The sequence below is a fragment of the Diuraphis noxia genome, unplaced genomic scaffold, assembly GCF_037042655.1.
Source record: "Diuraphis noxia isolate RWA-SAM2 unplaced genomic scaffold, SU_Dnox_SAM2 contig0002, whole genome shotgun sequence".
Lineage (NCBI taxonomy): Eukaryota > Metazoa > Arthropoda > Insecta > Hemiptera > Aphididae > Diuraphis > Diuraphis noxia.
Genome location: NW_028301712.1, coordinates 51,405,191 through 51,427,844, shown reverse-complemented (window position 1 = coordinate 51,427,844; position 22,654 = coordinate 51,405,191). Strand labels below are relative to the sequence as shown.

At 32.7% G+C, this 22,654-nt stretch overlaps 1 protein-coding gene across 2 annotated transcripts in view; it reads left to right on the top strand.

Annotated features, from left to right (window-relative positions):
- The window catches only part of LOC107171414 (uncharacterized), an 88,934-nt gene that overhangs the window by 52,797 nt on the left and 13,483 nt on the right, over positions 1-22,654 (top strand). For both annotated transcript variants that reach the window (XM_089219290.1, XM_089219289.1), the window contains 2 exons: positions 11,712-11,826; positions 19,400-19,434. In XM_089219290.1, the coding sequence (XP_089075416.1) occupies positions 11,712-11,826; positions 19,400-19,434 (150 nt within the window). The remainder of the gene's footprint in view (positions 1-11,711; positions 11,827-19,399; positions 19,435-22,654) is intronic.

The following is a 22,654-nucleotide window of genomic DNA, read 5'->3' as shown; positions in this document are numbered from 1 at the left end:
TATACCAATATATTAATATCCCTATATACCTACACACAGTTGCGTTATAGTTTAAATGTTCTGTTCTATCGACGTGCATTAGCCGCAGGAATATAATATAATGTACATTTAACATATTTTACGTGTTTCACTCAATGTTTGAGACAGTTTGGGAGTTTGGCTACGGTGGATTTTTTGTTTCTGGAAATCGCACGACGTTATCATAACACAGCCGGAACCTACAAGTCGTACATCGAAACGCTAATGCTTTATATAGTTGTATATATATATATATATATATATATATATATACAAATACAACACATGAATCCGGACGTTTGGGAATATCTGACTGCTTTATTATATAGTTATTTTAGTGTGTATGCGGCGTGGCGAGAATCACGCAGAAAACCTGGATTTTGGCATAAAAACCAGACCACTATAATATATATCTCTCTGGTCTTGCTCCCGATTACAGGGTGCACTCATACACGACACACACGCGCACACACATACTGCAGCAAACTATAATAAGTATACCGCACGGGGACGAGGTGAGTGTTAAAGAGGAAAACATTAATCACGTCAATTTTAACACGTCTCCCGCGATACATACATATACATATATATATATATATACAATGTACGTATAATATATTATTATATATTTGTATATCTATAATATCGCGTCTGTTGAGTAATTTTTTTGTTTGCCGAAAACCAGAATGGCGTTATACGTATCACGTATATATATATACATACCTAAATAATATATGCCGACACAGCCCAAAGGAGCTTATGATTTGTGTATGTTATGCACCGCAGACGTTTAACACCGACGACAAAATGAGTTGTTACAATCAGAGCCGCCGGAAAGAGGTGTAACCCCGTGTTATTATATTATATATACGCGTGGTTCGCGCGCACCTTATTATATACTGCAGGTGTACTGCCAGCGTTCGTCCTTACGGATGGTTATTATTATTTTATTTTTTTTTTATCCGTCGCTCTCAAAACCGGACCCGCTCCTGGATTGGATAATGACGGTTCGGAAACGATCGTAATGAATGGGTTCTTATCACCAACATGGGCGAAAATATCACGTTCCCCCCGGAACGCTGCAGCAACGATGATGGCGGCGTCGGATCTAAACATATTATACATATAGGTATAGGTACACCCAATAATACACGTACGTATTATATACCAACTATGTGTATGTATATATATGCTTGTAATACATCTCCACGTCATGTTCGTTATATGCACGCGGACGACTATAGACCGGCGGGGAGTGGTCGGGGGTGGTGGGTGATGTGAGGGAGAGAGGCTACGAAAAAAAAAAATAACCAACGAACGTATTTTTAATTTAGCTATCAGTTGATACAATATCTTTGACAGGTATAATTATGGATAGCCGACAGAGACGGGTTCGTGTGTCTGCGTGAGTATTAATGTGTGTGTGTGTGTGTGTGGATCCATGACATTTAATTAAAATATATATCAGCAGTGTTAGTTATACATATGGAGAAGAGAAGTATTATGTACACTGTCTAGTGTCTATAGGTACCTATATAATAGCCTCGGGTCTTATGGGCGCGGGATGTGTTTTGTATGGCGCGAACAGCTCTGGAACAAAGACCCGAAAAAAGGATGTCATTTTTTTTTACACTTGCGTCAGTGCATAACGTTATCATTATTATTATTACTATGGCGAGGAAGACGATGACGGTGGCGATTACGTGGTCCGCGCGATGAGAAAATGCGGCCGTCGATCAAGGTATATATCCAATCCCGTGATGAGATCGATTCCGATTCGTCATCGGCGCCGCGCATTTCACTCGGAAAATCCGACGGGAACATTATCAATGTCACATGACTTTATTATTATATATGACCCTGTCAGCACTGCACAATCGTATTATAATATATTCAGATATCTACAAATCTACTGGCTTACAAAAAAAAAAATTTTAATTGTAATTCGGTGGACATCAAATTATTACGTAGCCAGAAAGATGATTTTTACAAAGATTATAATATTTTACATAAGTTACCGAACATCGTTTTAAGTAGATAAAAAAAGAAATATGAATATTAATTATTCGTGGAAGACTCTATATACGCGTGCGTGAAAAAAATATACCGCATGCTGATGGTGATGACGGCAGTTTTTTCTCTTATCCGTGAACGATTTTTTGTCGATCTCGTTTTTATTCTCCGTCAACGAGAAATGACGGTAATTTGAAACTCACCTGAGATGTAAACGCAGCAGCTGAATTCCGTTGTGTGCGTGTTGTGCTTACCGCCAATATTTACGGTCCGAAAACCTTTTCAACTGTACAAACAAGATGACATACTGTGGTGCTCTCCAAAATCTCGTGTGTATTGGTTTACCTGCAGCAGTTCATTGAAGCCGTATGGGAAAAAATGAATAAAAATAAGCGAGTAAAACGAGTGGAAACAAGTGTCTCCCTGTGCGTAAAACCCGAATCCTCGAGGAGAGCTCGTTAGAGATCACACAAACGACGGCGGCAGTGGCGGTGATGAAAAACCGGCTTCGGAAATATTATAATTTACGGTCTTCTCCGAGTCTATATACTGCCGAAAAAAAAAATAAAACGACTCGAACATTGTTTGAATAAAAATAAAAACAAATACAAAACACACAAAAGGTCATCGAATATGGACACGTATAAATTGTCAACGAAATTCAAGAAGTGTTTCATACCTCGTTGCTGCCTTAACGGCTGGTAGTTACATACGTACCAGAATCGTATATATATACATATAATGAGTATACGAGTTAACGTGATTATAGACTGTGATAATCACTGGAAAAACAAAACACGCGTATAAAACATATTTTATAACACGTGTGATTTGTAATAAGTGCTTTTCAATACTTTAAGATAGTGACACAATATTTATTTTTTCGACACACCCCTTTCATCCTCTAATTACATGCGATTATTGGAACATGAAAATATATACGTTTTAAGTAAACACACAAACTATATATAAACTAAACATTATAAATACGTCTAACTTATGAAGTCGTTTTATTAACATTTTATTAATTTCTAAAAGTCTTTAAATCAATATTTAATTTTCACCTGTGTTTAAATCTGATTGTCGATCCTTTTAGTCTTTTCAATCATTAATCTGACATTTTTTGCGTCCTACAAAATATTATTTTATATTTTACTTTGTACGCGTGTGAAAAGTATAAAAACTCAAAATTACACCAAGTGGAATAACTTACGTGTTACTTGTGTTAGATACATATATATTATATAATATAATCATATGCAGGCAGCAGCAATGGCGTCGGAATTGAATTTTAAGAAAAAATAAACTTATAAACTTCCATTTTTTTGTGTGTGTGCAGTAATTGTGTACTTCAAATCAGACAATTATAATGTTTTTGTACTTTAGATTACATACAAAACATACTGAATACATAACTGTATGATAATAGTTCCCAGCAGGTACCAACATATAATTGCTTTTCCAGCAGTCGACATATTATTAAAAGCGCGGGATTAATTAAAAAAAATTCTGGTTTATTATTGGGTGCAAGAATTACCTATAGGCTACGTAGACATTTTATGGTGTCGATACAAATATCTTTCCAAAGTAAATTAATAATTATGCAAAAATATTCAACGCTAGCTTCATTTAGCAGCGTATTTTATATCAAATTAAATCGAGTGCAATTTCGTCTAGGCATATTTGCGATTATCGATTATTCCAATCAAATATGTAAATTTATAAATTACTGAGTCCAAATAATCGTAAACATTAAACATAGTTTAGGACTTAAATAATTGCATAACTGTTTGCATGAACGTGGCGAGCTTATCGGTTTATGTATATATTATAATTTAGCGTATATACCTACTATATATAGTGTATATAACAGTAATATTTTAGCATATTAATATTATTTTATTATAACCACGATAATTGTTTTTGGAGCATATGATTTTAATACGCTTCAACCGGAACATTTAATTGGCATTCGTCATTTCGTCAACGTTAATTGAAACTTTTAAACATTTATATTTTATCATTTAATTAAATACTTTAAAAATTTTAAGATGACAGTAGCCTGTCGTGAAATCATTTGTTTATTTTTAATTCCTTGGATGATAATTTAAAATAAGAAACTATTGTACACAAGGATGATGCGGCAGTTGTAGTAGACTAATTATATTCCGTCGGGAAGGCTGATAAAGTTCTAAAACAAAGTTTTTATTCACATCAGTTAAGATCGTTAATCCGTCTCAGAAATCCCCTGTTAATTTTAAATCACTATATATATTCATAATCGTATGGTAAGTATAGTGAACAAATACACGCTATGTTTTAATTAAATTATAAAAGCAATGAATTTCGACTATTTCGAGTCGACAGCGATCGACGTACAACGTATAAAGGCACCTGTATCATACATAATTATAATATATTTATCAACTTGGTAATTATCACATTATTATTATCGTGCTATGGCCGTGAAAGAACTAGAAATGAAAACAAACACGTCAACGTCATACATCATTTTATTATATAGGTATCTATAAACAAGAGTACGTTAACGATTTAAATTTCGGCAGTTACCTAGTTATAATAAGTATAATATACGAGTTTATCGGATTTTAGCGTGCAGCTAAAAAACCTCGGTTGATGAACTTTGGTGCAATTTTTTCTCTGTATATATACGGATACATCATGAATCATGATATATATTATATATTTATAAATATTAACCGTCTCCCCGACATCCCGGGACTTGTGTACGTGTGTGCGTTCGGTATAACGGCCGAACGATTCCACAGCCTTCAACGAGTGTCAGCAAATAAATTACATTTTTAATTCGTTTTGAAAGTAGCCTGGCCGTGTACGTGTGCTGACCGGGTGTAATCATCAAAATATATAAGCCAACGCGAGCACATCACACATTATACATACATGTATAGGTATTAGGTACACAGTATACAACCACCGTCGTCGTGTTATTACATGTAAATCTGTCGGAGAGAGAAAGAGAGCGAGAGAGTAACAGATACAGAAAATCATTCGCCGTCATTGTCGCTGACAACTCCTACGGTCCAACGTGTAGTATATATATATATATATGTTCTATATAAGCTTTATATTATACGCGTCGATATAGATTGGCGGAACACCAATAGTAATAGTTATAATAATAATAACATGATCACGATCTGCAGGCGAACGTAATCGAAACGTTCATCGGTAATAATATTATGTATATACATACATTTGCACAGGTGTCTCAACATCATTACTTCACCACTCTGCATGCTCAAATCATTAATTCTTATTGTTAATTATATTCAAGATGTGTTTTAGTTTACCTTCAAAATCTGAGATATCGAATATTGTTTGATAGGTATACGCATATAGATGTATTTTATAATTCGTTTTAGCATTTTGAAAATATAATTACTTTTTTTCATTGAGTGTTCAAACAATAATATGTACGTCGTAAATTTTAAGATTTAAGCAAGAACCGAATAGAGGAATGCAGCATATTTGTGTGATCGTGTAATTGATGACTGGACTTGGGCAGTATATATTGCATGGGTACGCGAGAATAAATATTCTTTGAAATAAACAACGACTAATGAGACACCCTGTAGAATGTAGAATGTAGATGCATTTACAAAAAGTATAACAGCAATTTTTTGCGTATAATAATAATAACAATAAATGTCTATTGAAAGACGTCGATACAAATCACGTTTAGTCGCAATAACAATACGATTTTGTTGGTGCCTGTGCTGATCGTATCTCTAATCGTATAATAACATTCATTGTAGCGTACACGGTGGTATTCGGGTGTGTATATACTATATAGGTGTACGTAGCATTGCAGGCTTGTCTGCGTATTTTGTTAGATTTCCCAAAAAACGCATACCTTTAGTTGTGTGAATTTATTGTTTAAAAATATTCATATTATATATATACCTACATATAGTAACCGCATTGCGTCGTCAGTCGTATACACAGGCTGATTCGCCAAGCATCTCCCATCTCCTTTTTTATCTCATAATGATACAAAACTTTTTTAATTTTGAATTGTGAAATGATAATTTTTTTCTTCAAATAGGAACCCGTATTCTTCTGTGCAAAGTCAAGCACACTTTGATGCAACTTAATCGAAATTCGACCGAAAAGTTTCCCAGTTATTTAAGCCTATCATATCATAATATATGTACAATTATTATAATACTTTTGTTCTTGTAATTTAAACGTTGCCCGAGTTGTGTGGGGGTGGGTGTTGTCATGGAGATGACAAACACACTGAATATTATCAACACCCTATGGTATTTGATTTCAATCACACAACGTAACTTCTCTAACATTTCACAGTGAGCAGTCGCGTTTATTATCACACCAATAACAAGAATTGGCCCCTCGAGAGAGAGTATTATCTTCAGTTTTTACATAATATGGGGATGTGAGTGCTGCATCAAACGTTAGTACGAAATCCAAGAGTCCCTGCATATCTTATAACAGTTATAACTATATTATATAGACTATATATAGAGCTTAAAAACAATGCCTCGCTTTGTATTTCAAAATTCTTCTTACATTTCAGTATCCCGTGGTGAGCAGTTTATAAAAAATTTAAATTTGAGTAGAATGTACAATGTACATTTTATATTGCATTAATTTTAAACTCTTATGTAATATTGCGTGTTTTGTGATTAGTGAAAAATAATCGCTTTCGATAACTATAGGTATAGGATATACGGAGTGCTTCACGCATGTCATCCTCGTATATAAATATAAATGTCCGTTTTGGACGGTCGACAGAAAATGGCCCAAATCGTTGCGGCACGATAGCCGTAACTCGTAGGTGCATTATAATTTATAATATTATAATTATCATGTCGTCGTTCGCGCGCCACGTGGCCCGCGCAGTCTCGGATGACAGACGTTGAGACGAAGAAGACTACATTATATTTTATGCGGTCACGACGATTAGACGATTGTGAATTTTAGGTACCTGACCCGTGTACCTACTTATATAATATTATGATGGCGTTGTGTACGCGGGCGACACGTTTTACGGAATCCTAATATAGACGGAATAAAAACACTATACATATTGTCATTTAGGCTGTCGCGCTTATCCGCGGCCGCTGCACTTTCTCATTTTACAAGTCAATAAAATTAAAATGAGAAGAGAATATAAACACTAAACACTGGAGCAGCCTGCAACCGGTTATCCGCCGCCGTACACCTATTATATACATATATGTGTATTATAGGCACTTTTATAATACTGAGTAACTTGTCAAGTCGCTAATTAGTCAACCAGGGTGATTAGTAACCCGCTCTGTGAAACCAGTTGAGATTTACTGGCGAACCCGACAAAAATCGTAAACGTATATTATAATGATAATATAATAATAATAACAACACTACGGCCGAACACATAAATCCACTCTGCCGCCGATCGTCTTCGGATCAAGAATATTACGCCGTACCTATATTGTACATAATAAATTTATTTAATATGTTGCAGTATAAGCGCGCGTGGTTCGACAAACATGCGACGAAGAATGTCTCAGCGAAGCTATCTGAAAATTTTTTGAGAAATTTTTTTTTGTAAAAATTTCGCTCGTCAATATGCACGTATTGTCGGTTGGCCATCAGCGTCTTATTTTTTTCACATTCTTATTATTATTTTTTTTTTTTTTTATCACGCTGGCACGTCAAATATTCGAATTTGTTACTCAGATTTATGACTGTGCGTGGGTGTCTCATCACGTAGACCATTCATCGTACCTATATAATATATGTGCACTGCGTTAATACACGCCGGTGTACAATTCGTTTTGGCAAATAGGATTTCGAAAAAAAAATTATACTATATATATATATAATATATATTTATACGTTTTACAACGCGGCGGCTTGCGACGGATGCGGTCCGGCGAAAAACATGATTTATTCCACCGAGTTTTCATTGCGCGCTTGTCTTATTATTATTATCATAATATATTATTTTTTTAAAAGTGTATACCGGTCAATATATATATTTTCAAAACGATTTACACTATAATCAAGTTGTTATTCCGTGTCAGTTTTTATATACTTATCATCAACTATCTCACCTCCGCGAGCGAAAAAACTACATTTGCAGATGAATTACCTATAAATTCGAAATTAATGTTATTATATTATTATCGTAAGCGTTGTTCGATTATATTTATTGTTCGCCGCAACGCAATCTACCAAATGGCGATTTCTGTGTTGGCGTTTTTCATTTGTGAGCATATATAATATTATAATATAGGTGCATACTATGTATATTATGTTATAATGTAATTGTTTATCTCATAGACTATCTATAATTAATAAAGAAGAATAATAATAATATATATAATCCAAAATTGTAGTAGAATTTGGTATTATGCTTATTAATAATAATAAGTTATTATATTATAAATAGGTACTCCCATAGTCCCGTATAAGACAATATTTTTATTAATTAAAACGTTCGTTTAGGAAAAACTGGTTATGTTCAAATTAACTTGTTAAAATACATTCGTGACGCGTTATTTTTTAGCTGAAATGCACCTACCTATCGCGTGTAAGTAATAAACAAGGTAGTGCCAACTATAAAATTTTTATTCCTGAAATAATTAATGAGTGAAAATAAAATAATCTACTGTATACATTTTATAACCATACGCACGTAAACAATAATTAAATAATATTGTATCACTATTGTGAGCGTGGACATTTTTTGTTTTGATAATTAAAAAATTATATACAGCCCAATTAAAATAAATCACGATTTTTTCTCGCAGAAATTATAATAGGATAATAAAATAGAATAAATTATCTATCTAACATAATATTATAATTAATAATTTCGATTTTATCTGCAAATTCAAAACACGTTCAATACAATATACCAAAATAATCCTAATCATTATAATATTTAACCGTTAATTAATAATTTTGCAATTATAGTAATAAGTTTGCAGAAAACAATTTTTTAATTTTATAGGTCACGTTGTCGAATTTCAGATATAGGTTTATCTTTGTGATGATAACGTGTCGCGCTTATAACTCGATAAACGATATACATATAATAATATTCGTATTGATGGAAATTTAATTTTTCATTTCTCTGTCGTGAATATAATATATAGGTACCAACAGTTAAATTATCATCCAAAGAAATACAAATGCGTTACAAACATTACTTCATCATGCGATATTACATTACATTACATTTTTTTTACATTTTATTACATTACATTATATCTCAATTAACTATACGCTATAAAAATAAAAATCAATGTAACGTTTGTCTAAGATCTTGTAGATTATTAATTCATCATTTTTATTTTTGCAAGTTTAACAAAAATTGTATAATTCTAATTAAATTAGGTGGAATCTGTGACTACGTAATATACATATTTTTGAGGATGGACACCCATGTTAATAAAATACATCTATATTATGAATATGAGGTCATATTCGAGGGCTAACTATATTATCACGAAACGTGTGTGAATTATTTTACTATACGTAATGTATGACGCGGCGTCCAATCAACACGGTATTTAACCGGTGTTTCCGAATTACTTTCGCCAGAAACGAATTAAAAATCAAAACAACCGAATTGCGTGTGAGGAAAATTAATAATGTAGATATATCCGAGTTGCGTGCGAAATTAATAGGAGGTACGATAATTAGAATTTGCGTGCAATGCTATTTGATAATAATTTTTTGAATCACTTAGTATATGTATACGCAAATACTGTTATTATTTAATGTAAATAACATCGCAGGGTTTTTTTATTCAATATTATTCTATGATTTAACTTCGCTGATTTTAGTACACCAATTGCAGCTTCCTAAACTGTAAAATAAAAATATCTCTTAACAACCATTTGCGTCTCGGTAAACTCAAGTTATCCTTCAATCATTATTTTGTTTACATAATATTATTGTGTTATATAAATAATGATTATATTTTCGTTTCCTTAATTGAATTTAAATTAATCGAGGATCTTAAATGTCTTTGTTATTTTTGTCTAATCAATTATAACACACCCTTATATATATGGGTGAATTTGTACCATATATATATATATGTATAAACGTATGTATAATACAGTGTTTACTACTCATTTTGGACGATATAATTATTATTTGTTTCAAATAGTATTATATTTTAAACCGTCTTACAATGTAAACAATATAACCATTTTGTTTATAAAAGTGAAATCTTATATAGCTCTTAAACTTTACCCGAAAGGCCGAAACCAGCGGTAATCTCACTAACAAAACTGCACTATAAAGTTATGAACTTGGTACCTATATATATATAGGTATACAATATACAGATGCAGTATAACATGTTTTAATTAAATTTAAAATTTAATATAAATAAGTTGTGTACACTGTATAGTATGTAATATGTTTAGGGATATAAATCTTTGAAGTTTTTCAAACGACCATATATTTAAAGATAGAGATTCAAATCCCGTGTATGGATAATTTTTTTTAAATTGAATCTTATACAATATTACAATAAACCTCTTAAATGTATTATTTATTATTGTCACGCGGCCGCTAAATCTGTGAATCTCTGTGAACACTGTTAAACGATCAAAAATTCATACGGCCATGCTATTATATAATAATATACCTACGTCAACGGACAACGATAGAAATAAAATATTCGTTTGGAACGCGTCGCAGATGAAACCCGAACGACGTCACTGTCGCCTGTCGTCGGCTGTCAGAGGGTAGTAGTGGTAACGGTGGCGGTGTCGTATAATAGTGGTTTCACCGCCTGCGATCGACTGCCTTATTGCTGTAACCCGACTACTGCTATATAATAATAATAATAATAATAATATTATACTCGACGACATGTCATACGAACTCAATCAAACCGTCAGCGTTTTCCCGCCAGTGTTTTGGTGTGTACGTATGCGTATAATTTTGTACGCGCAGAGCATAATAATGTCATACAAAGCGGGAAGATTCGTCGAATGACAAATAAAAAGAAAAATTAAACAAAACGTCGACCGGAGAAGATACGCGCCACTCGAATCTGATGCGGGTGCGACGATGGCGGCGTTGACGTGATAAATAATAATAATAGTAATAATAGTAATAAAATGCCGACCAAAACGAAATTACACATTTTTCACAGTCTCGTTCCCACGACACGGCGGCAGAGGTGTGACAATGATATTATACTATTATAGGTGTCGTGTTGTTGTATTATGTATTACGGTGTTGTTGTGAAAAAAAAAATCCAAAATGAAGACGTTACTCCGTGTAATAATCGAGCCATCATCTCGCGCATATTAGGTATGGCTGTATAGGTATTATTATTATTAATATTTTTGTCGTGCCCCGCCCGCCGGACTTCGCGGTGGTGGTTACCAAACATTGCCCGCGTTATTGTATGTATACGATAATATACCTATATTTTATTGTGTATCTTTTATATTATATTATTTATAAATATATATAATATGAATAGTATGCCGCCATCATATAATAGATCGCGTACTACCTAATATATTATATTGTATGTATTTGTTTCGTACCTACGGTTTATAATCCAATAAATAATAGCGTGATTATTATATTATTATTATTATCACCCGACACGTGTATAAAAATATATAATCATCATTGTCGTGTTTTGACAGGTATGTTGACAGTTCCCATTGCCGAGGTGACGTGGCCCATGATATTGGTCCTGGTGTCGTTGCTGTCCGCTGCCATCGGCGCCCTCTTCATGGTCGTCTTCCTACACCTAAAACTGTGAGTATCCATCTACTGATTTATAGTCTATACCTACCTATTATTAGTATTATAATACGTGTTTTTTTTTTTATTATATATTGTCAGGTTTTTATTTGGTTTTTGTCAACGCTCGTTCCTCGTATTTTTTCCTCCGTACACACTGCACCACCCTTACCGCCATCATATTATGCCATCACATCGTATCCAGGCACAATAATGTATATTATTATGATGACGGACGACATATACGATCATAATATGATGGTGTGTAAAGCGGATGGTTTACGAGCAGACTTTTGTTTTTTTTTACGACGGTGTCAGCGTTTTATAAAAATTACCGCCTAGCTAAAATATACATCGATAATAATAACGATTTTGTAATATTATGTGCGTGTACATAATATTACGTTTAGGTAGGTATATACGAAAAGCGAGATAGATAATTTACAACCACTCGGTGACAATAATAATCATTACAAGCCTTTTTACGATCGAATGTATAGGTACGCACACGCATTATATTATTATAATACATAAATATACTGCAGCCACGCGTACTATGTATAGTAATACACTAATATAATGTGCATAGGTGTACACGCGTTTAATGTACGTATGAAATTATAAATGATAAACATATAAAATATATAAGGGACATTTTTTTCTCGATATCGTCGCAGTATGTCTCGTGTATACAACTATACGGTATAATAATAATAATATATATCATAGGTACTTACCTACGACGCATACAAACTCACGCACACACACACACACACACACGTCGTCGGTTTTATGTATGCGCTGCGCACCTATATTATGTCGTGCCATTATATTGTGTTTATATATTATGCGATACTTGCCCACACGCGATACACGCCGCACACGTATATACCTACCATGTATACTGCACATAATATTATTATTATAACGTATGCTGTAAAATACGGTATTGTAAAATGTCAGTGCGCGCTAATGTGACTTCGCCTACGCGCGTAATGCTGGTACGCCGGTGAGCACACATACCACTAACCACACTGTATATGCCATCGTGTGATCTTCGGAGCAGTCGTATGTAATAAATGAAGCACGCCGCATTTACGTCACGTGATATATAATACGTACTTTAGCGCAAGCAACAAGCGCACTTTACACGACGTATATAGGTACGCGCGCCTTGCACGCATGTGATATTGTGCGCGGCGTGTTCGCGAAACATAATATTACACAGCGCGCAACATCGTTTAGAACGCGCGCGCAACATCGTTTCGAACGCGCGCGCGAGCCCTGCAGGACGTCCGCCCGGCCGCTAATATTTTTGCACGTGATGCCTGTGCGCGCCCCGTCGATTAGCGCTCGTAAACTTGTCGCGCGGCACCGTCCGGAATATGACAATAATAATATCATGTTCATCCATCGTAATAATAATGACTCAGAAGGGGGGGGGGCCCGTTTTATTTATTCCGATTTAAACGAAATTATATTTGGCCGGATTTCGCCCCAAAACAGTGGTCGCGACGTGAACCTGCTTTACGGGCATGGACCAGCTGCGCCTAAAACAAAATTTGTATTTCGGGTCAGTATATATATACCAATTGCGCTGCTTATATTTTAGGACATGTTTTTATTAATTCACATTTTTACAAAAGTTTATTCTAGGCGTAATGTTATAATAATGTTATAATAGCAATTTATTAAATTTGAATTATACATGTGTGGGTATTATTGGGTATAGATGTATACCGAATCTACATTGTAGATAATACATCTATATAATATTAATATTTGTAGACTCTACATTTTTATTGAGCGCAATTTTATTGGTCTATCGACCCAAAAAAGACGGATGTCGAAAGGTCATTTTAAGCGCAATTGATAAACTCTCCAATAATATACAACATGATAGTACCTACGCGTTCCTATAAATGTAATAATAATAATAATATTAATGTACACATTTACGATCGCCGTCTTTCTGGCGGCTCGGACATACACATCACAAGCGCGTGCGTAAAATTTACCGCGTCGTCGACGTTTATAACAGGTGGCAGGTCCGTTTTTATTAAGTATTATTATGTTTTTTATTTTGTATATTATATAGATACGGAGAGGTACGCCCACTGTTCACTCGAGGGCTTTATAATAATAATCGTTATATTATTATATATATTATATTACAGGTACGCGCGCGCATTTCGTACCCGGTCCACACATAAATAATAATAATAGTAATATAGTAATATAATAATACATATATGTATAGTATATATAGTATGGCGCGTTTGTAGTAATTATCCCGACCGAAAAACGAGATTATAATATTATATTATTATATACATACACATTCCTATAACGAACCCATCGATTTTTAACTATTCGATTCCCGCTGTAGCGACGCAATCTGCTATATTCGGCTATTCGTATACATTATAATATACACATCTATATATTATAATAGTAATAATAATGAGCAATATATTATACGTGGTTATTATATTATCAGATTTGACTTGGTACCGTAAAATATACTATCTATAGGTATATGTTAGCATGGTATATACATTTTTTTTTCATTTATATATGCACACGTACATAATATTATAATGCTATACAAAATATATATGTATATATAGGTACTGTTCAATTGTACAGGGGTGAAATCCAACGAAATTCGTGATGCACGAATTCGAAAAACCATTTTTCGAAAAATAAAAATTCAAAACCATTCGCTTTTACAAAATAATTTATGTATTTTATATAAGACGAAATGATTTAAAACGTTTGACGAATACCCGTATGACGTGTGATCGATCTATTGATTTTTTTTATACACTTAATTATTGAGATGTTTTATACCAGCAATTTTCGGATTGGGGGTCGCTAATTATTGTTTTATGATGACCAATACTTAGAATTAAAAAAAAAAAATTTAAGTAATTTTTTTACGTAATTATCATCATATAGGATAATAATTATTGGTATATTAACATCAAAGTTATTTTAGTTTATTACGAAAAAATTATTACAATTTTTCTAAATGTATTGTACATACTTCACATGTATACATTAACAATGCTGTAGCCATAATACGCGCTGGAAAATGTAATGATCTTGTAACATGAATAATGATTTTAAAAAAATCGCTATCATCCTCATAATAGTAATAGTCATACAGGTAAAAATATACTTTCAATTCATTGTTTCATTTATCTATAGTAATTAGTAGTTATAGATATGGGTGAAAAAGTATGTGATGTTGTGAATGTATGCTTTATGCGTAGAATAATAAACCTCATTCGAGCCATTGCAGTAAATATTCGTATTTTTAAAGTTGTTGGATGACCAAATGGGTTCAGCTGGTTCAGGTCACACAAGATTTGCTAACCTGTCACACACGTATTGATATCACATAAGATGGTTATGTAACGGGGAAAAGTCTTAACTCGTTTATTTGACCTTTAAACATAAAAATTGGAAATTTTTCGAAAGACAAAAATATAATCCTTGTTGGCTATAGTTATTATATTTCAGATATTTTTTTCTATTTTAATATCGTAAATTTGGATATGCAAGGGCCATATAATTATAATACTAATATTTTTATACCAAAATTACAATAAAATAGAAGCATTTATCAACAAAATTGAACTTTAAGGAAATAAAATAAAAAATAAAGGTCGTACGTTCGATATGTTTCCATATTTTTCAATATGGCACAAGAGACTACACAAAACTAAATACAAACGAAATAAATAAAATTCGAAAAGTAATTAAAATTAATTTCTTCAAACTAGAAGAAAATTTGTTTAAATATTTTGATAGAACGAAGTACATTAAAACAATTTATGAGTTCATATTTTTATAAAATCAGACAAAATTATGTTAAAGACTTGTATAAGACCAATTATAATTATCTGATGCTAAAAATGTACTTTTATATCGCTCTGCAGTAGTGAGTGGGGTAGTACCAACTTATTATTTGTTAAATTATTATATAAGCATAATGATATAATACTATAGCTATGGCAATAGGTATTTTTATAATTATTAATCACATATGTACATTTTATTCTAGACTTTAAGTAAAGCGATTGTTTTACAAATATATGTGTGTTTTTTCATATTTGTCTCCTGTGCATTTTGATGCAGAGCATTTTTCCAATATTCAACTTTGTAAGTAAATTGCGGTAGAAAATTTGATCTTGGTACTTGGGGCCTGGGAGAGTAGGATGTAGACGTAGAGAATTGTGGATCATGTACAATATTCTTCATGTATATTATATATTATATAAAAAATTAAAAGAATAAAACCTAATCAACTTAATAAATTGGATTTTTGATGCTTTTGCATAGTGTTTTATAATTATAAACTATAGGATTAAAAATTCTAACTTAGTTCTATATACAATTTATTATATTAGTGATTTATATTGTGTGACGAAAATAATCATAGATAAATATGAACATTATAAAGTATGAAATGATTCATGTTAACAAAATCAAACCAAAAATGGAAATTGTCGAGTTAGTCTGCAGAAAAGAAAATAGGTATATATATATATAAGATCGCTGATTATAATTTACTAACGATTATGTAAGAGAACGGGTAGAAACTTGTTAGAGGTATGTATAAAATATAACGCAGACGACGGAAAGAAAAGTTTAAAAACCTCTTTAGTTTATATAATATACATATTACATATATATAGCTGTGTATGCGAGAAAAGCCCACGCGCGTATAGTAGCGGCGGCGACGGTTCTCGAGGAAAAACGATTTAGAAAAATATCAATAGCGTTTTTAACGACATTGCAGCGAGCTATTAACGATAAATTTTATTTGTACGTACATCCTATAATTTATAAAGGATAAGACTGCAAAAATATATTTATCTAAAGGCCAATATAATACATACGTAGTTCGTACCTACAAGTTAGGAGGCACTTATATATTATTATATATACTTATAAAATGCCACTCCCGAAACACAACAGTGTTCAGATATATATATAGGTATATTAATACGAGTACAATACATAACTGTCCGTTCCTATAACAGGTATACAAACAGTTTTGAAAACGATAAGCGCGAATAAAAATTTCAAAAACCTATATACTAGAGACACGCGGCCGAGCAAAATATCTTGTGTAAAATCCAAAACGGAGGTCATAAAAAAATACCGACTTCATGGGTGGTTGAGAAAAAAAATCAAGGTTTATCGCGAAAAAAATCCATCGCATTGTTGTGCCAAATGGCATACCTATGTGCACGTCAGATATAATACTCATGTATATTAAGCCCCTTCGTGGTTAATGCCTCATTGGCTGAGTGAACAATATTTTTAAGTCTAAACACGGTGAATTATAATAAGTAAATATCTTTCCATTTTATTAAACAATTCAAAACAACAACATTTTTATTCGTACGTATTATACGTCGAGGCTGAAGCAGAACATATGCCAAACGCCACGACCATGCGCAAAAAATAATTTAAAACAAATTATATAATTTTGTAATAAAACCGTTTGATATCATTAAAATATAAACCATTTAATATACGTAACGGCTACGTCATAACCCACATAAACAAATATTTACTAATGTCTGGGTTTAATAGCTCCTTAAATCTTTTAACGTCCACAGCATTAAATTAAAATATATATATAGTGAAATACAAGTGATCCTTGATGTAGGATGGATGCATTACATTTTAATTAGCCGTTAAATCTTTATGCAACCCTCATCACACGATCATTTAAAATGTATCAATATAAATATAATGCTAAAATGATTTGAAAACAACGATTTGTTTATGTTTATACGTATACCTATAATTACCTAACCAGGTATGAATCGAGGAGTGCAGAATGACCTAATAGAATTTAAATAGATTATTATATTATGTTTTTGTCATTCACAAAATACAATTTTTTTTTTCATTTCGAGTTGTTTATTTACTGATTTGAAAAATGTCAATAAATAGTTATTTATATTTTTTATAACGACAGAAAATATTTTAAGTTTTTAAATCCTGCAATAAAACAACTTTTAACGAAGACTACAAAATTATGAACCACGCAGTACGTCAGTTAGGACTACATAAAAAATAAAGTCATGTTGTCATGCCCCGCAGAAATGCACATATATTATAGTTACCTATATAACTGATAGTTGTCTGTCGCATTCTGCAATGTTATTTTTTTTTACTCTCCCGGAGCGCGTTATATCATTTTAATATACCAGCGCAAGATTATGTTTTTAACGTTTATCAAATTTTATGGAGGTAAAACGTCAACTCTACTGCCCAAGCATTAATTAAACTCTACCAGACATCTCGTAAAAAAATATACGCGTGCGCGTATTAGAGGATTTAGTGTATAAAACTTTTGCAGTAAAAATAAAATCTTTCGCGTTTTACGCTTATGGCGATCTCTGCAAAAATGTTTTCAACAATTTACCACGATTTTAACGCGCGGAGTAGTAGCGAAACGTTCGCGGCGTACATATTGCCTTGCTGCAGTTGTTTCGAATAAAAATGTCACACGAGACGTCCGTTGTACATAATATAAAAGCAGTGTATTATAACTTATATTTTAGTCGCTAGCAGACTCGGCTAATTATTTATTTTTGTGGAATACTGAAACGTTGTAATAAAAACACCAGTGTGTCCCGGCGGCAGCGGTGAGGCGTGTTGGTGGTTCACATGACATAAACATAATACGGCCCGGCAAAAAAGTTCCTTTCGGGCGAACGGATTTAGAGAAAATTTTTAAATAACCGGTCGGAAACGTCAAAGGCGGGGAATATGACTTCCCGAGAAGATCTCCACGCGGCCCGAACGAAATTATAATAAAAACGATTGCTGCTGGGCGCGTTTAGTTATAATTGTAATAGTAACAAAAATAATAATAATTGCACGCCGACTGATGACGAACGGTAATGTTTTTATAATGATGCGGGATCGTCGTCGGCGTTTCACTGTACAAATGCATAATAATATATTATTATAATGTACGGCAGAAATAGGTTTTTAAAAGACTGGCGCACATACCAGATATATTAAATCATTCGTCGAGATATAAACACAGTACACACACACACACACACACACACATACACACGACCAATTAAAACGACGTTAACCCATCGGGTTATAGGACATAATAAATCCGTCGTCGAATGATCTATACTATATTAATATTCGTATATACAATAAACAGTATTGTAGTTTTAAACAGAATAGAGACGACGTTTGCGATGCATCCACCCTCGCACAAAACACTGCTGCAATGGTATAATATACCTACCAATGTACCATAACATAAAATTATATTAGTAATGAATAATAATTAATAATATATTATGTAAAACTGACACGTTAAATACGTGATTGCGATCGTACATCTGAGATCCGTCTCCTACGCAAAATAAAAATGCTCATAATCTCGTGCCCGTCGATCGTAAAATTTGATAATAAACATAAACATATAATATTAATATGGTCGCGTACAAAGAGCACTCGATTTTCGAAAAAAATACTTTGTGGATATAGATACCTTTAAAATAATAAAATTTGTTTTGTTTTGTTTCAGACGACTTTCCGGACGCACAGCTCCATCTCGGCCAGGTGAGTTAGACGCAATAATATTAGGTGTATTACATGTTTAATATAATATAAAATATGCCATTATAATGTATAATATACGATAATATAATATATTTATGTCGTCGCCAACTCGTTTATAAACGTAGGTACTAACACGTGTGCGCCCGTTCAAATTTCCTTTGAAATTTGTTTTGCGTTTTATTCTACCGGTTTATTTTTTTCTTAATCTGTTTATTTATTTTCGTACCTGCACTTAGTAAACTACTCAAAATATCAGTAATTCGACTTAAAAATAATGAACTAAATAATATAATATAATATGATTATTAATAAGAAAATTAAAATAATAATACATTTTATAAGTTGCAGCTGAATATTAACGAACGTTTCCGAGATTACAAATTACTATATTATTATGTATGTAATTATTTTTAATTAATAAGAGTGTATTAAAACTTTAAAACGAGTTCTTTGATGTGACACGCGATCTGTTGGTATAAATAAGTTGGAGCAAAATGTGTGGATTTTCCAAGCAAATCGCGTGGAATATACTATTGGATTTAAAAGTAAAAAAAATTATATAGCTTTTTGTATATACATTTCTAGTCGGACCGCATACACGGCAGGTTGAATAGAGTTACTTTTATGTAATATATTTTTTGAATTTTCTCTCCCAATTTAAATGTTACTGAGAATAAAATTTTGAAGAGTTCGCGGGTAGGTAAATATGTATTTTATAATATCAGTATGTAGCACTAAATCGTACCAGGACTCAACTATATTACTTCGAAAAGTCATTATAAGCGGCTTATAAATCTCGAATAAATAAAAATGTTTATAACCGTACGCGGTTGGTTCATCGTGTTGGATGTTTTAATTAGAAGTTATAACACGGTCAACAGGGTATTATATCCTTTGTACACTGGTTGCCGCTATGCCGCCCGCCGTTCGAGGAAAACGTGGGGTCGTCTTATTTTTTTTTCCCAGAATATATACACTCGATGGGAGGGAACATCTGGTGGAATTATGGTTTTTATTATTGACACTGCGTTTTTTCTTTAATTTACTCCATCTGCGAGGTAAAAATTCCATGATGTGTGTGCAGTATACATGGCAGTGAGTTATGCATATAATATAGTGTGTTTGTAATGTTTGTATAACCTCAGCATGCACATTTAAGCTCGCAAACAAAATAATAACAACGATTTGAGTGCGTATTACGCACACTCTGTATAATAAATAATAATTCTCAGAAAATTGTTTCCACTACAAAATGCTAAATTCTGTACGTACGTGTAGGCACCTATCTTAATTTAGCGAGTTAGCCAGATTAGGTATTTGTCGTATTTATACAATATATTATGATATAATAAGTGTCTATAGTAAACGTGTGTAAGCTGTACCGACTAAAGGGTTTGAGTTTATATAGGTATACTAGGTATAGGTATACCTAACCTATAATGAAGTATAAAATAAAATATAATATCATAATAATATATACGCAGGTGGAAACTCATATTAATTTTATATTCAGCGAACTCGAACAAACTGCAGAATACGATTATATTGGCTATAAAACAACAAACAACAACAACAACAACAACAATAACGACGACGACGACGAAAACGAGGAAACTAATACATTTATATTGTACGCGATCGTCAAATTTTAACTAACCCAAACAAGATTTTATGTAGTACATTTTTACGATTCTCAGCTATAATAATATATTATGTAAAAAAAAAACTATTGTGTTAGCGTGTGATGTTATGCAACGCGCGCGATGGTGAGTGGAAACGAAATAAAAAAACACGTTTGGGATCAACACGCCATTGCGCGTTATAATAACACACATCGAGATGCAGGGGTAAAGGGAGAAAAAAAAATTATCAGAATTATTTCGTTTACGTTTCGTGTGTATTATAATAATTTCGTGTACATTATTGCGGTATGAACGCTCATGTACCCACTATACGTACACAATGTAATAATAAATATTAAATAACGATAGGTATACCCGTGTACGAGTATATAATATTATATATATATATATATTGTATACGCTGCGGTATAATTTATATTCCGTTCGGTGGCGGCGACGGACGCATAAAACTTTTGTCCGATGCGTATATTAAAGGTACCTATATATATATATATATATATAATACTCGTGTATAATATGCTGCTCTTCGTATATTATAATATCTGTTCTCCGCGCCGATAGGTCGTGTGAGAAAATTTTGAAGAATTGAACTAGCATCGCGCTCGCTATATTATAAAATATTTATCGCCGTATGTGTACTATCCGCATGGCCCGAGTTGTACGCGTTTATGCGGATATATTATATACCTATTACGTATTATTATATATGATCTATCGCTCCGAGTTAAGTATCACGCACGTCATTTAACATACCTCCATATAGAGGTATATAGGTACGCTCGGAACGCGCAGGTACATTTTAATAATATTATCATTATCATATATAATATTATGTATAACGAGGTCGCGTGATGATATATTTTAATACGTAGTAGATGTATAGGTATGGGGCAGAGTCGGTGGCGACAACTGCACAGAAACGCGTACACCCGGTGAAAATATATAATAATAATATGTAGGTGAGGCGTCGTGTCTTAGGGAAGTATTTATATATATATATGAGATATACATATATATATAGTAGTATAGGTATAAATGTGTGTATAATGTGCAGCAGCAGTTGTGGAAACGAGCATATAATACATTATATATATATATATCATATATATGCGTATACGATTGTGTAGGCATATCCCAAACACATTTTTTATTTAGTCCGCTGACAGAACAATACCAACTCGAGTATAAATTAATACGTTAGCTAGCTGCTGCGCGTATCGCTGCGATGGAGAGATAATAATGGACAGTATATATTCTACGCGTATATACACTATTATAGGTCCGTTTCCTTTTTTTCGCTTATTCTAAATTTATGTTCTCAATCGGATGTCAGACGGACGTTTCCAAGGCGCACTGCTGCCGCTGCTGCTATTTAATATACCTACGTTTTTCCCTTTTACAATTCAGACGACAGTCTTTCCGTCGTCCGCGTATAAATATAATATATAGTGCCTTTAATACACCTGTATAATAAGTATATATACACTTATAAAACATATATATATATATATATATATATATTAAATAATACATAAGCATATACATGTTGGAATGTTGCAAGCATTGTTATAACTTAT